The sequence below is a fragment of the Schistocerca gregaria genome, chromosome 1, assembly GCF_023897955.1.
Source record: "Schistocerca gregaria isolate iqSchGreg1 chromosome 1, iqSchGreg1.2, whole genome shotgun sequence".
In the NCBI taxonomy this organism is placed as follows: domain Eukaryota; kingdom Metazoa; phylum Arthropoda; class Insecta; order Orthoptera; family Acrididae; genus Schistocerca; species Schistocerca gregaria.
The window spans coordinates 1,062,791,547-1,062,804,547 of NC_064920.1; the positions used below are offsets into that span (position 1 = coordinate 1,062,791,547).

At 42.0% G+C, this 13,001-nt stretch overlaps 1 protein-coding gene across 1 annotated transcript in view; it reads right to left on the minus strand.

Annotated features, from left to right (window-relative positions):
* The window catches only part of LOC126288157 (microtubule-associated serine/threonine-protein kinase 3-like), a 424,127-nt gene that overhangs the window by 67,401 nt on the left and 343,725 nt on the right, over positions 1-13,001 (minus strand). The window contains exon 8 of the mRNA XM_049984894.1: positions 9,849-9,941. Within this exon, the coding sequence (XP_049840851.1) occupies positions 9,849-9,941 (93 nt within the window). The remainder of the gene's footprint in view (positions 1-9,848; positions 9,942-13,001) is intronic.

The following is a 13,001-nucleotide window of genomic DNA, read 5'->3' on the forward strand; positions in this document are numbered from 1 at the left end:
GTAAACGGCGTATATCGAATATAATTTCCCATTTTAATTTTCAGTTGGAAATAATTACTTCCCTGCTCAAATATAGTAATTACAGCATAAACATAGCATTTTAAAATTATTTTATAGTGGACGTTATTATGCATCGAAAGAAATGCGGCTCTAATCACATGACGGTGCATTTACAGTATAACTTTTTAAAGACGCAAATGCTGTAAAGGTAGTGTCGCGTGATTCAGGAAGCGCATCTTTAGATGCACAATATCGTCCACTGTAAAACGATTTTAAAATGTTAAGTTTATGCTGTAATTAGAAATTTAAAGAGCAGAATAATTATTTAACATTAAAAATTGAAAGGGAAAATTATATTTGATAAATGCCGTTCACTACAGCCACCTGGCCGTTGAACACGTTTACTTTGTAATGCGGCGCACAACGAGAGCCAGTTTGGCCTTCGATGTTTCGAACTCTGACTACACACTATGTAATCAGTTAATGTGTCACCACAATTATTCTACACATTGTTTATATAAACGTTGGTTCCAACTTTTTAAATGTTAATCTTTTGCGGTGAAACATGGTGTGTCGTGGGGCGATCACTCTGTTTTTAAAATAACTGAAAAGCAACGATCGCTTCACTCGTTTATTAGACGACCGGTTTCAGCACTCTGAAGGTGCCATCACCAGATCTGTGAAAGTATAACATAACAGGTTTGAGGGAGGGCTTACATGAGTTATCTATATACATTACAATAATTACGTGAAACGTGGATTAACATTTATAAAACCATATGGACATCGTGGCATATGACGCAGACCTCTGATAAAATCATTGTCACAATCAATAAAAAAAAATAAAAAACTGCTCTCATGGTCGTTCTTTCCATAAAATATAAAACTGAAGTCACCAGATGAAACTACCACTGCTCGCCTAACACAAGTCAGCATCACTACTGCCCTATTCCGCGTAGGCTTACCTGCTGTGATTCTAGCGGTTCACAACCTGCCACCAGATAGCGCTGTCCAAGCAGCGCATGCACAGTCCCACGGTATAACCAATCGTTACTACTAAAACACAACTTTACTATAACTCCTTGTCACATACCCATGGAAAGCCCACATTTGACCGAAGAGTCAAGCAGTATATTGCTCCCTCCTACGTATATCTCGCGAAGAGACCATGAGGATAAAATCAGAGAGATTAGAGCCCACACAGAATCATACAGATAATCCTTCTTTCCACGAGGAATACGAGACTGGAATAGAAGGGAGAACCGAAAAAAGGTACTCGGGGTACCCTCCGCCACACACCGTCAGGTGGCTTGCGGAGTATGAATGTGGATGTAGATGTAGATGTACGTACTACAATCACTATAAAGTACATCAATTACAAAGTAAAAGCATCTGAGGCACAAACATTGTCCTTTAGCGCCTTACAAAACTACATATTATAATTTACCTTTATTCATACAAGGCCGTCAGGAATATGCGCACAGAAAGCTGTCCATAACACGATTTAGGTACAATGTGACGAGCGATTAAAACATGTACTCTGGGCTTTACCTGTCTAGGCACTATGGTCGTAGGTACTGTAAGCGCTAAAAAAAGAACATATTCACTTGCTATAAAGTGTCTTGCAATCTATACATTCGTTATGAACAAGGTACGAATCAACTACGAAAACCTGCATAGGCTTTTTACGGAAAGAACGACCATGGGAGCAGTTTTTTATTATTTTTTACTGGATTTGACAATGATTTTATCAGATTGTCTGCCTCATATGCCATGATGTCCATATGGTTTTATAAACGTTAATCCACGTTTCAGGTATGTGGTTCTGTAATAATTGTAATGTATGTAGTTAACTCATGTAAGCCCTCCCTCAAACCTGTTATGTTGATCACAGATCTGATAATGGCACCTTCAGAGTGCTGAAACCGATCATCTAATAAACGACTGAAGCGATCGTTGCTTTTCAATTATTTTATAAATGTTAAGCCTCTGTGTCACAGATTTGATCTGAAGATTCTGTTAAAAGGAAACGCGTAAGGAGGACTAATAATAAAAAGAAAATAACGACAGAGACAACAACGTGTTACTGTGCCAAACATGGTAAAAGTACCATTTAAAGACTCTTTGTCAAAGGTAACAAAGAAAGTACTGTCCCTGTTAGTATACCCTGTGCATACCGGATATTAAAAGTGTGACCGCGGTTTGCATAGTAAGTCAAGCCACTGGGGTGCGTGCCCACATGAGTGGAGTACACGAGAGGAGAGATTGTGCGTACCGGAGTCGCGTTGTGTCGCCGTCTGCAGCGCGACGCGTGGAGCGCCGTACAGACCCCCGGCTCGGCGCGGACTGGCTGTGAGACGAAGACGCGCGCCGGCTCCCCGCCACTGTGCATGCAACAGGTGACATCACGGGGGCGTGGCCATGTGGGAGAAGAGGCGAAGCTGACAACCACGTCTTCTCCTAATGGCCTGTCGTTTTACTGCTGGTACAGACTCTTCTCAAATGTTCTTTCCCTGCGTGTGCTCGAAGGAACACACAGTTCCACCCTACACCAACGTCTACATCTACAGAGATACTCCGCAAGCCACCGTACGGTGCGTGGCGGAGGGCACTCTGTACCACTACTAGTCCTTTCCCCATCCTCTTCCGCTCGCAAATAGAGCGAGGGAAAAACGACTATCTACAGGGTGGTCCATTGATAGTGACCGGGCCAAATATCTCACGAAATAAACATCAAACGAAAAAACTACAAAGAACGAAATTCGTCTAGCTTGAAGGGGGAAACCAGATGGCGCTATGGCTGGCCCGATAGATGGCGCTGCCATAGGTCAAACGGATATCAACAGCGTTTTTTTAAATAGAAACCCCCAGTTTTTATTCCATATTCGTGTAGTACATAAAGAAATATGAATGTTTTAGTTAGGCCACTTTTTTCGCTTTGTGATAAATGGCGCTGTAATAGGCACAAACTTACAAGTACGTGGCATCACGTAACATTCCGCCAGTGCGGAAGGTATTTGCTTCGCGATACATTACCCGTGTTAAAACGGACCGTTTACCAATTGCGAAAAAGGTCGATATCGTGTTGATGTATGGCTATTGTGATCAAAATGCACAACGGGCGTGTGCTATATATGCTGCTCGGTATCCTGGACGACATCATACAAGTGTCCGAACCGTTCGCCGGATAGTTACGTTATTTAAGGAAACAGGAAGTGTTCAGCCTCGTGTGAAATGTCAACCACGACCTGCAACAAATGATGATGCCCAAGTAGGTGTTTTAGTTCCTGTCGCGGTTAATCCGCACATCAGTAGCAGACAAACTGCGCGAGAATCGAGAATCTCAAAAAAACGTCGGTCTTGAGAATGCTACATCAACATCGATTCCACCCGTACCATATTTCTATGCACCAGGAATTGCATGGCGACACCTTTGAAAGTCGTGTAAAGTCTGCCACTGGGCACAAGAGAAATTACGGAACAATGACAGATTTTTTGCACGCGTTCTATTTAGCAACGAAGCGTCATTCATCAACAGCGGTAACGTAAACCGGCATAATATGCACTATTGGGCAATGGAAAATCCACGATGGCTGCGACAAGTGGAACATCAGCGACCCTGTCGGGTTAATGTATGGTGTGGCATTATGGGAGGAAGGATAATTGGACCCCATTTTATCGATGGCAATCTAAATGGTGCAATGCATGCTCATTTCCTACGTAATGTTCTACCGATGTTACTATAAGATGTTTCACTGCATAACAGAATGGCCATGTACTTCCAACATGACGGATGTCCGGCACATAGCTCGTGTGCGGCTGAAGCGGTATTGAGTAGCATATTTCATGACAGGTGGATTGGTCGCCGAAGCACCATACCAAGGCCCGCACGTTCACCGGATCTGACGTCCCCGGAATTCTTTGTGTGGGGAAAGTTGAAGGATATTTGCTGTCGTGATCCACCGCCAACAACTAAAAAGATGCGTCAGCGCATTGTCAATGCATGTGTGAACATTACTGAAGGCGAACTACTCGCTGTTGAGAGGAATGTCGTTACACGTATTGCCAAATGCATTGAGATTGACGGAGATCATTTTGAGCATTTATTGCATTAATGTGGTATTTATAGATAGTCACGCTATAACAGCATGCGTTCTCAGAAATGATAAGTTCACTAAGGTACATGTATCACATTGGAACATCCGAAATAAAATGTTCTAACGTACCTACGTTCTGTATTTTAAATTAAAAAACTTACCTGTTACCAACTGTTCGTCTAAAATTGTGAGCCGTATGTTTGTGACTATTACAGCGCCATCTATCACAAAGCGAAAACAGTGGTCCAACTAAAACATTCATATTTCTTTGCGTACTCCACGAATATGTTATAAAAATGGGGGTTCCTATTTAAAAAAAACCAAAAAAACGCAGTTGACATCGGTGTGACCTATGGCAGCACCATCTAGCGGGCCAACCATAGCGCCATCTGGTTTCCCCCATCAGGCTAGACAAGTTTCGTTCTTTGTAGTTTTTTCGTTTGACGCTTATTTCGTGAGATATTTGGCCCGGTCACGATCAATGGACCACATTGTATATGTCTGCTTATGAGCACTAATATATTGTAGCTTATCTTCGCGGCCCTTACGCGCGATGTACTTTGGCGTCAGTACAGTCGTTCGGGAGTCCGCTTCAAAGGCTGTTTTTCTAAATTTTCTCAGTAGTGCTTCTCGAATACAATCTCGCCTGCTTTCCAGCGTTTCCCATTTGAGTTACCGAAGCACCACCATTACACTTACGTAATGTTCGAACCTACTCGTAACAAATCTAGCAGCCCGCCTCTGAAATGCTTTAATGTCTTCCTTCAATCCGACCTGGCACAGATCCCAAACACTCGAGCAGTACTCAAGAATAGGTCGCACCAACGTACTGCGAGGGGTGTCCAGAAAGTAAGTTCCCATCGGTCGCGAAATGGAAACGACCATGAAAATCCAATGAAGCTTTGCGCAGATGTGTTGGGCGAAGTCTCCAGTATGACCCTAGATAGCAACACGTCACTCTTCTCATTTCTGAGCTCACAGAGAGCGCGTAAAGATGCCTAGAAAATAGTGTCTCCCGCCGAGTACGAGGGCCTGGTGAGAAATTTCGCCTGAAGCTATGCAACCAACATTACATAACTGTCGTGCGGTTTCTTCTTCAAGACAATTCTCAGCCGCATTCTGTAGGGGGAATGAAGATGCTCCTGCATCGTTTTCAATTGGGAAAGTTTGATTACCCACAATACAGCCCGTAATTCTCTCCCTATGAGCATCTCTGCCTACATGGACCGCTGGCTATGAAGACAACATTTTGGCACAGACAACGAGCTGTAGGCCAGCGTAGAGAATTGGCAGAAAGCACTGGCGGCTGTCTTCTATGATGAGGGTATTGGAAAGTTGGTACAACGCTACGACAGATGTCTAAGCCAGAACGGCGACTACGTAGAGAAGTAGCTGGAAGGTGTAGCTAACTGTTACAAATGAAACATTTCTGATTTTCACTGTGGTTTCCACTTCGCGATCAATGGGAACTTAATTTCTGGACAGCCCTCGTACATGCGGTCTCCTTTACAGGTGAACCACTTTTTCCTAAAATTCTCCTTATAAAACGAAATCGACCGTTCGTCTTCCCTACCACAGCCGTCAAACGCTCGTTACATTTCATATCACTTTTCAAGGGGACGGCCAGATATTTAAATGGCTTAACTGTGTCCAGTAAGACACTAGTAATACTGTACAGAATGTTGTAGGTTTGTTCTTCCTGCTCATCCGCAGCATAATCAGCAAACCGCAGATTGCTGCCCACACTGTCTGCCAAATCATGTGTGTATATGGTGAACAACAGCGGTCCTATTACTTAATTCGGGCGATGGGTGACGCAAGCAGTTCCATTACGTGACAGAATTACGGTCTACAAAGAAAACATCTGACTCGTGTCAAACCGGCATGTCTAATTCCTACGGAACCTATTATTATTAAATCAGTTACTGCTTATGTAACAGTACTTTTATTACGTTTACTTTCCAAGTAGGTTTATAAGAATATTAGGCCGATTTTATAACAGACTGTCAAATTAAAACGACACAGATGGAAAAAGTCAATAAACAGTTGATTTTTTTCAAAAGTAATCGCCAAAACTGTTAATACTTCTATCTCACTGTGAGACAAAATGGATTTGCCTTCATGGAAAAATGTTTGCGGTTGGCATACAGCACAAACAATGACGGAATTAAAGGAAAGGTTGCAGGCGGTGATTAAAATCCGTGGTATAAGGATAACAATGATAAGAGTCGCTGATAAAATTGCTTTCCTAAATGAAAGTGAAGAATAATTACAGGATGTGTTGAATGGAATGAACAGACTAATGAGTGTAGAACATGGATTGAGGGCAAACCGGAAAAACAAAAGTAACGAAAGGTAGCAGAAATCAGAACAGCGAGAAACGTAACAACACAATTGGTGGTCATGAAGCAGACGACGTCACCGAATTCTACGACCTTGCAAGCAAAGTAACCCATGACGGATGAAGCGAGAAGGACATAAAAAGGAAACCAGTACAAGGAAAGAGGGAATTCCTGGCCAAGAGAAGTCTACTGGTACCAAACATAGGCTTTAAACTGACGAAGGAATTTCTCAGATTTCACGTTTGGAGCACGGCATTGTATGCTAATAAATCGTGGGCAGTGGGAAAACAGGAACAGAAGAGAATCGAAGTGTTTGAGATGTGAGGCTACAGAAGACTCTTGAGAATCAGGTGGACAGACAAGGAATGAGGATGTTCTCCGCAGAATCGACGAAGAAGAGAAAATACGGAAAACATTAACAAGGAGAACAGACAGGAGGATAGGACTTGTCTTAAGGCATGAGGGATTGACCACCAGGGTACTAGAGGGATCTGTAGAGGGTAAAAGATCCGTGAGCGGCAGAGATTGGAATATAAAAAAAATAAATAAATAAATAAAAAAATAAAAAAAACAACACCGTCCGAAGCGGCCCCGAATGTCTTTCTTCGGGACTCCCAAAAATATGGAAATCACATGGTGAGGGATCGGAACTGAATGGAAAATGTGTAAGGGTTTCCTGGCGAAACTTTTGCAGCGAGCATAATCAATAACTTTGGCAACACGTAGGCGGGCATTATCCTGCAAGAGAATGGTGAAATCCGTCAACATACCTTGACGTTTGGACTTGATGGAGCGCTTCAGTTAACGCAAAGCGGTACGTGAACACTTTACAAAAATTGAAGCGCGCCATCAAATCGAAACGCGCAGGAATGTCGACGGACTGAATCGTTCTGTTGCAGGATAATTCCCGTGCCCATGTCGTGGAGGTTGTTTCGATTACCTTGCAGAAGTTTCGTTGGGAAGCCCTTACACATCTCTTGCATACAATCCCAAGCCTTCCCCATACGATTTCCATAGTTTTGGAGACCTCAGGATTGATATTCGTGGTCGTCTATTTGCTTCGGACAAAGACGTACATGCCTGGTTCCATAGAAAACAGGAAATATTTTTCCATGAAGGCACTGACGGTCTTTTCTCAAAGTCAGATGAAACTATTAACAGTTATGGCGATTACTTCTGAAATAATAGCTTGCTTACTTTTATCCAACTGTCTCTTTTTCATTTTATTGCACCTAATAATTTTAAATAAATATCGTAGTGAAATAAAGATCATAAAGTGCAGAGTGGAGACTGAAACTTGCTGGCAGATTAAATCTGTGTGCCTAAGCGGGACTCTGCCCATGAAAGCCAAAAGCCAAGCTAACGAAGCTCGAGGGGAATCTTCATTTTCGCTACGTTAAAAAAATACTTAAAATCATGAACTGTTCTTAAGCCAAATTTATTGTTCACAAAAAAATTTAAAGGAAGACATCTTCGTTTTTGCTAAGCGGGCAGAAATCTTTTGTGTACTCTAAATACCAGCATCTCTCTCTCCATGTCAGACTGTTATTGAAGCTTTTATGGAAACCAAAGTTGGGAGGCATGGCTTAACTCCGTCATTATACGATGAATATATTTTGCAGAATGTGTGTTTCTTTACTCGTCTTGGGACTTAAGCTCTCAGAGTTTCATGGTACGAAACGTCTGTATTGTAGTGTAGTTTTCCGACGATTTCTTTAACACTCTTATTAAGACTAAACGAAACAGTGACGAAATTAACCGTTGTTAGTTTGATATTCTCTATAAATCCTGCCTCTTACGGATCTCAGATCGCCGAACGGTAGTTCACATCGAGCCACCTCTATCGACTACTCTTCCTTTGCTTTCTGGCTTTCGCGTTGCTACATACATGTGGTCGATGCACCTTCAGTCGCTCGGGAAAATCAACGACAACGGAAGTCCCAACTAGCTAATGTCCTCGAGACTCTGGAGTGCAAGTCTCGGCATAACAGTTAGAAAGAAGAGATTACGCTCCCCCACAGGCGCCACCATGTTAGTTTTCACAGAAACAGCTGGAATGGCGTTCCGGAATTTTTTTAAATCAGTGGAGCAAGTCGGTACCAGAGCTTTAAAGTAGTACACATGTATTCGAAAGATATTGGTAAACTCCGTGTCGACTGTCTTTTGTTTACCACTGCCAGCATTCTTGTGGCTTTATTATTTTGCTTACAGGAAATTATGTTTTAAAAACCAGGATTTCAGAACGTTATTTTGTAAAAAACGATTTCTCATTCCAAATTTTATCACAATTTTTGAAAAGTCGAAGCTTGTGATTTTTATGGGTAGGGAGGGGAATGATGGCTGTATGGTTCACGAGGTGCGTCACTGCACCTAAAATTCCAGAAGTTAATCACTGTAGCCCAATTTTTTTTTGAATCATAGTTATTTGGTTGAATACCTAACATATCTACTGAAACTGCTTTTCTTCGTTTAGTGCCACTAGTATAGTTGGCTGCCACTACACAGGACCTCTTGTTACCATATTTGTCCTCTTGTGCTCATCCTACAATCAAAATTCGTGCTCTAATGAAATCGTCTTTCCTGGGATATTGTCGCGCGGGATTAGCCGAGCGGTCTATAGGGCTGTAGTAGTGGACTTTGCGGCTGGTCCCTGCGGAGGTTCGAGTCCCCCTTCAGGCATAGGTTAAGTAGTGTGTAAGCTTAGGGACTGATAACCTTAGCAGTTAAGTCCCATAAGATTTCACACACATTTGAACATTTTTTGGGATATTTAACATATTTTCCTTCCTTCATAATGTGCTCTGACACCATAAAATGTCTTGGCAAACTAGTCCATAAATGTATAGAAAAGCATTCATTCAGCGTGTACTGGGAATAAATTCAGAGTGTGACTATGCTTGGCTTAAGAAAAGCCTAATATGCGCTAATAGGTGTTGCAAATGAATCGTCCTTACCCGCCAGGACATCAGATAAGGCTCGCGGGTTTGGTACAATGAACACTTGCAGCAGTATCTGCTTCCTGCAAGGCTCCAAAATGATGTTCCTCAACTCGCCGGATAAAGAATTAGATCCCTGGCGCATCGACAACAGTGAAGCAGTTTTGTTTGGCTTGTAGCAGGAAGGAACAGGTGGCAGCAGCGTGGGAAGTTTACAGTGCGGCACAAGTGCCTACCCAGAGGCTACAGCGCGGTGCAGGACTCCTTCAGCACGCATCACGAACGACGCCATATAGTTGTGATGGAGTTGTCAAGTAGAGCAACTGGTTTCACACGCGCTGAAGTTCATCCAAAGTCTTAACAAGTACTGGTAAACACTTGTAGGGTAAACATCCCGGGCTGCTATAAATTCACATCGAAATTACGAGGTAGCGCCGAAGTCAGGAGAGGTGGGAATGAGTGAGAGGACTCACCAGCGGCGCTGTGCGAGGGGCTGCCGTCGGCTGACTTGACGGTGATGCCGGTAGAGGCGCTGCTGGTGCTGCTACTGCTACTGCTGCCGCCTCCTGGAACACAACACGCGGACACGACCTGGTGTAACACCCCGAATATAGAACCCATAACGACCACCCTTCTGTTGCAAAAGAAATAGCAAAATTACTCATCCTGACAGTGACGGCAGCTTCTGACAACAAAATTTAAACTCTTCTCAGTTTGATTAACAGGAATGTTATATAGATACCAATACTTACCATAGAGGACAAATGTAAGGATGTAGAGGCTTATCTCGCTAGGGGTAAGATAGATACTGCCTACAGGAAAATTAAAGAGACCTTTGGAGATAAGAGAACCACCTGTATGAACATCAAGAGCTCAGATGGAAACCCAGTTCTAAGCAAAGAAGGGAAAACAGAAAGGTGGAAGGAGTATATAGAGGGTCTATACAAGGGCGGTGTACTTGAGGACTATATTATGGAAGTGGAAGAGGATTTAGATGAAGACGAAATGGGAGATACGATATTGCGTGAAGAGTTTGACAGAGCACTGAAAGACCTGAGTCGAAACAGGGCCCCTGGAGTAGACAACATTCCATTGGAACTACTTACGGCCTTGGGAGAGCCAGTCCTGACAAAACTCTACCATCTGGTGAGCAAGATGTATGAAACAGGCGAAATACCCTCAGACTTCAAGAAGAATATAATAATTCCAATCCCAAAGAAAGCAGGTGTTGACAGATGTGAAAATTACCGAACAATCAGTTTAATAAGCCACAGCTGCAAAATACTAACACGAATTCTTTACAGACGAATGGAAAAACTAGTAGAAGCCGAACTCGGGGAATATCAGTTTGGATTCCGTAGAAATACTGGAACACGTGAGGCAATATTGACCTTACGCCTTAACTTAGAAGAAAGTTTACGGAAAGGCAAACCTACGTTTCTAGCATTTGTAGACTTAGAAAAAGCCTTTGACAATGTTGACTGGAATACTCTCTTTCAAATTCTAAGGGTGGCAGGGGTAAAATACAGGGAGCGAAAGTCTATTTACAATTTGTACAGAAACCAGAAGGCAGTTATAAGAGTCGAGGGGCATGAAAGGGAAGCAGTGGTTGGGAAGGGAGTGAGACAGGGTTGTAGTCTCTCCCCAATGTTATTCAATCTGTATATTGAGCAAGCAGTGAAGGAAAAAATTCGGAGTAGGTACTAAAATCCATGGTGAAGAAATAAAAACTTTGAGGTTCCCCGATGACATTGTAATTCTGTCAGAGACAGCAAAGGACTTAGAAGAGCAGTTGAATGGAATGACAGTGTCTTGAAAGGAGGACATAAGATGAACTTCAACAAAAGCAAAACGAGGATAATAGAATGTAGTCGAATTAAGTCGGGTGATGCTGAGGGAATTAGATTAGGAAACGAGACACTTAAAGCAGTAAAGGAGTTTTGCTATTTGGGGAGCAAAATAACTGATGATGGTCGAAGTAGAGAGGATATAAAATGTAGACTGGGAATTTCAGGGAAAGAGTTTCTGAAGAAGAGAAATTTGTTAACATCGAGTATAAATTTAAATGTCAGGAAGCCATTTCTGAAAGTATTTGTATGGAGTGTAGCCATGTATGGAAGCAAAACATGGACGATAAATAGTTAGGACAAGAAGAGAATAGAAGCTTTCGAAATGTGGTGCTACAGAAGAATGCTGAAGATTAGATGGGTAGATCACATAACTAATGAGGAAGTATTGAATACGATTGGGGAGAATAGAAGTTTGTCGCACAACTTGACCAGAAGAAGATACCGGTTGGTAGGACATGTTCTGAGGCATCAAGGGATCACCAGTTTAGTATTGGAGGGCAGTGCGGAGGGTAAAAATCGTAGAGGGACACCAAGAGATGAATACAGTATACAGATTCAGAAGGATGTAGGCTGCAGTAGGTACTGGGAGACGAAGAAGCTTGCACAGGATAGAGTACCATGGAGAGCAGCATCAAACCAGTCTCAGGACTGAAGACCACAACAACATCATCAACAACAACGACCGTAAAGGAAGGACTACATGAAAGAATACCATACGATTCAAAACAGAAACTTTAAAGGAAGAATTCAAAAATCATTATATACGAACGTTAAAGCCCAGACCATAAATCGACGTGAAGAGTGCAGAAAGTTGAAATAAGCAGTTGACATAATAAGCCAAAACTGGTGATTGCTCAAACTGGGGAACAACCAAGAATGGGGTGCCGCAAGGTTCGGTCTTGAGTCCTCTGCTTTTCTTAACACATATTAATGACTTGCCACTCTATATTCACGAAGATGCAAAGCTGGTGCTTTTGCCGACGATACAAGTATAGCTACCACACCCAATAGACAAGTATTAACTGGTGAAATTATAACCGATGTTTTTCAGAAAATCATTAAGTCGTTCTCTGCAAATGGGCTCTCATTAATCTTCGACAACACATAGTATATACAGTTACACACAGTAAATGGAATGACACCATTAATAAATATAGACTTCGATCAGAAATCGGTAGTTAAGGTAGAATATTAAAATTTCTAGGTGTATGCATTGATATGGGGTTGCACTGGAAAAAACACACTGAGGATCTGCTGAAACGTTTGAGTTCAGGGTCATTGCAAATTTTGGCAACATACATCTCAGTAAATTAGCTTACCACACCTATTTTCATTCTCTGCTTTCATATGGCATCGTATTCTGGGGTAACTCAGCACTGAGTAAAAGAGAGTTCATTGCACAAAAGCGTGAAATCATAATAATTGCTGGAGCTCATCCAAGATCATCCTGTAGACACTTATTTAAAAAGCTAGAGTTCTTCACTGTAGCCTCACTATATATATATATATATATATATATATATATATATATATATATATATATATATATATATCTTCACTTATGAAATTTGGTATTAACAATAAGAACGAATTCAAAAGTAATAGCGGCGTACATGGCTACAACACTAGGAGAAAGGATGATCTTCACTACTCAAGGTTAAACCCAACTTTGGCTCAGAAGGGGGTAAATTATGCTGCCACAAAAGTCTTTGATCACGTACCTAGTAGCATCAATAGTCTGATAGACAGCCATATAGCATTTAAAAGGAATTTAAA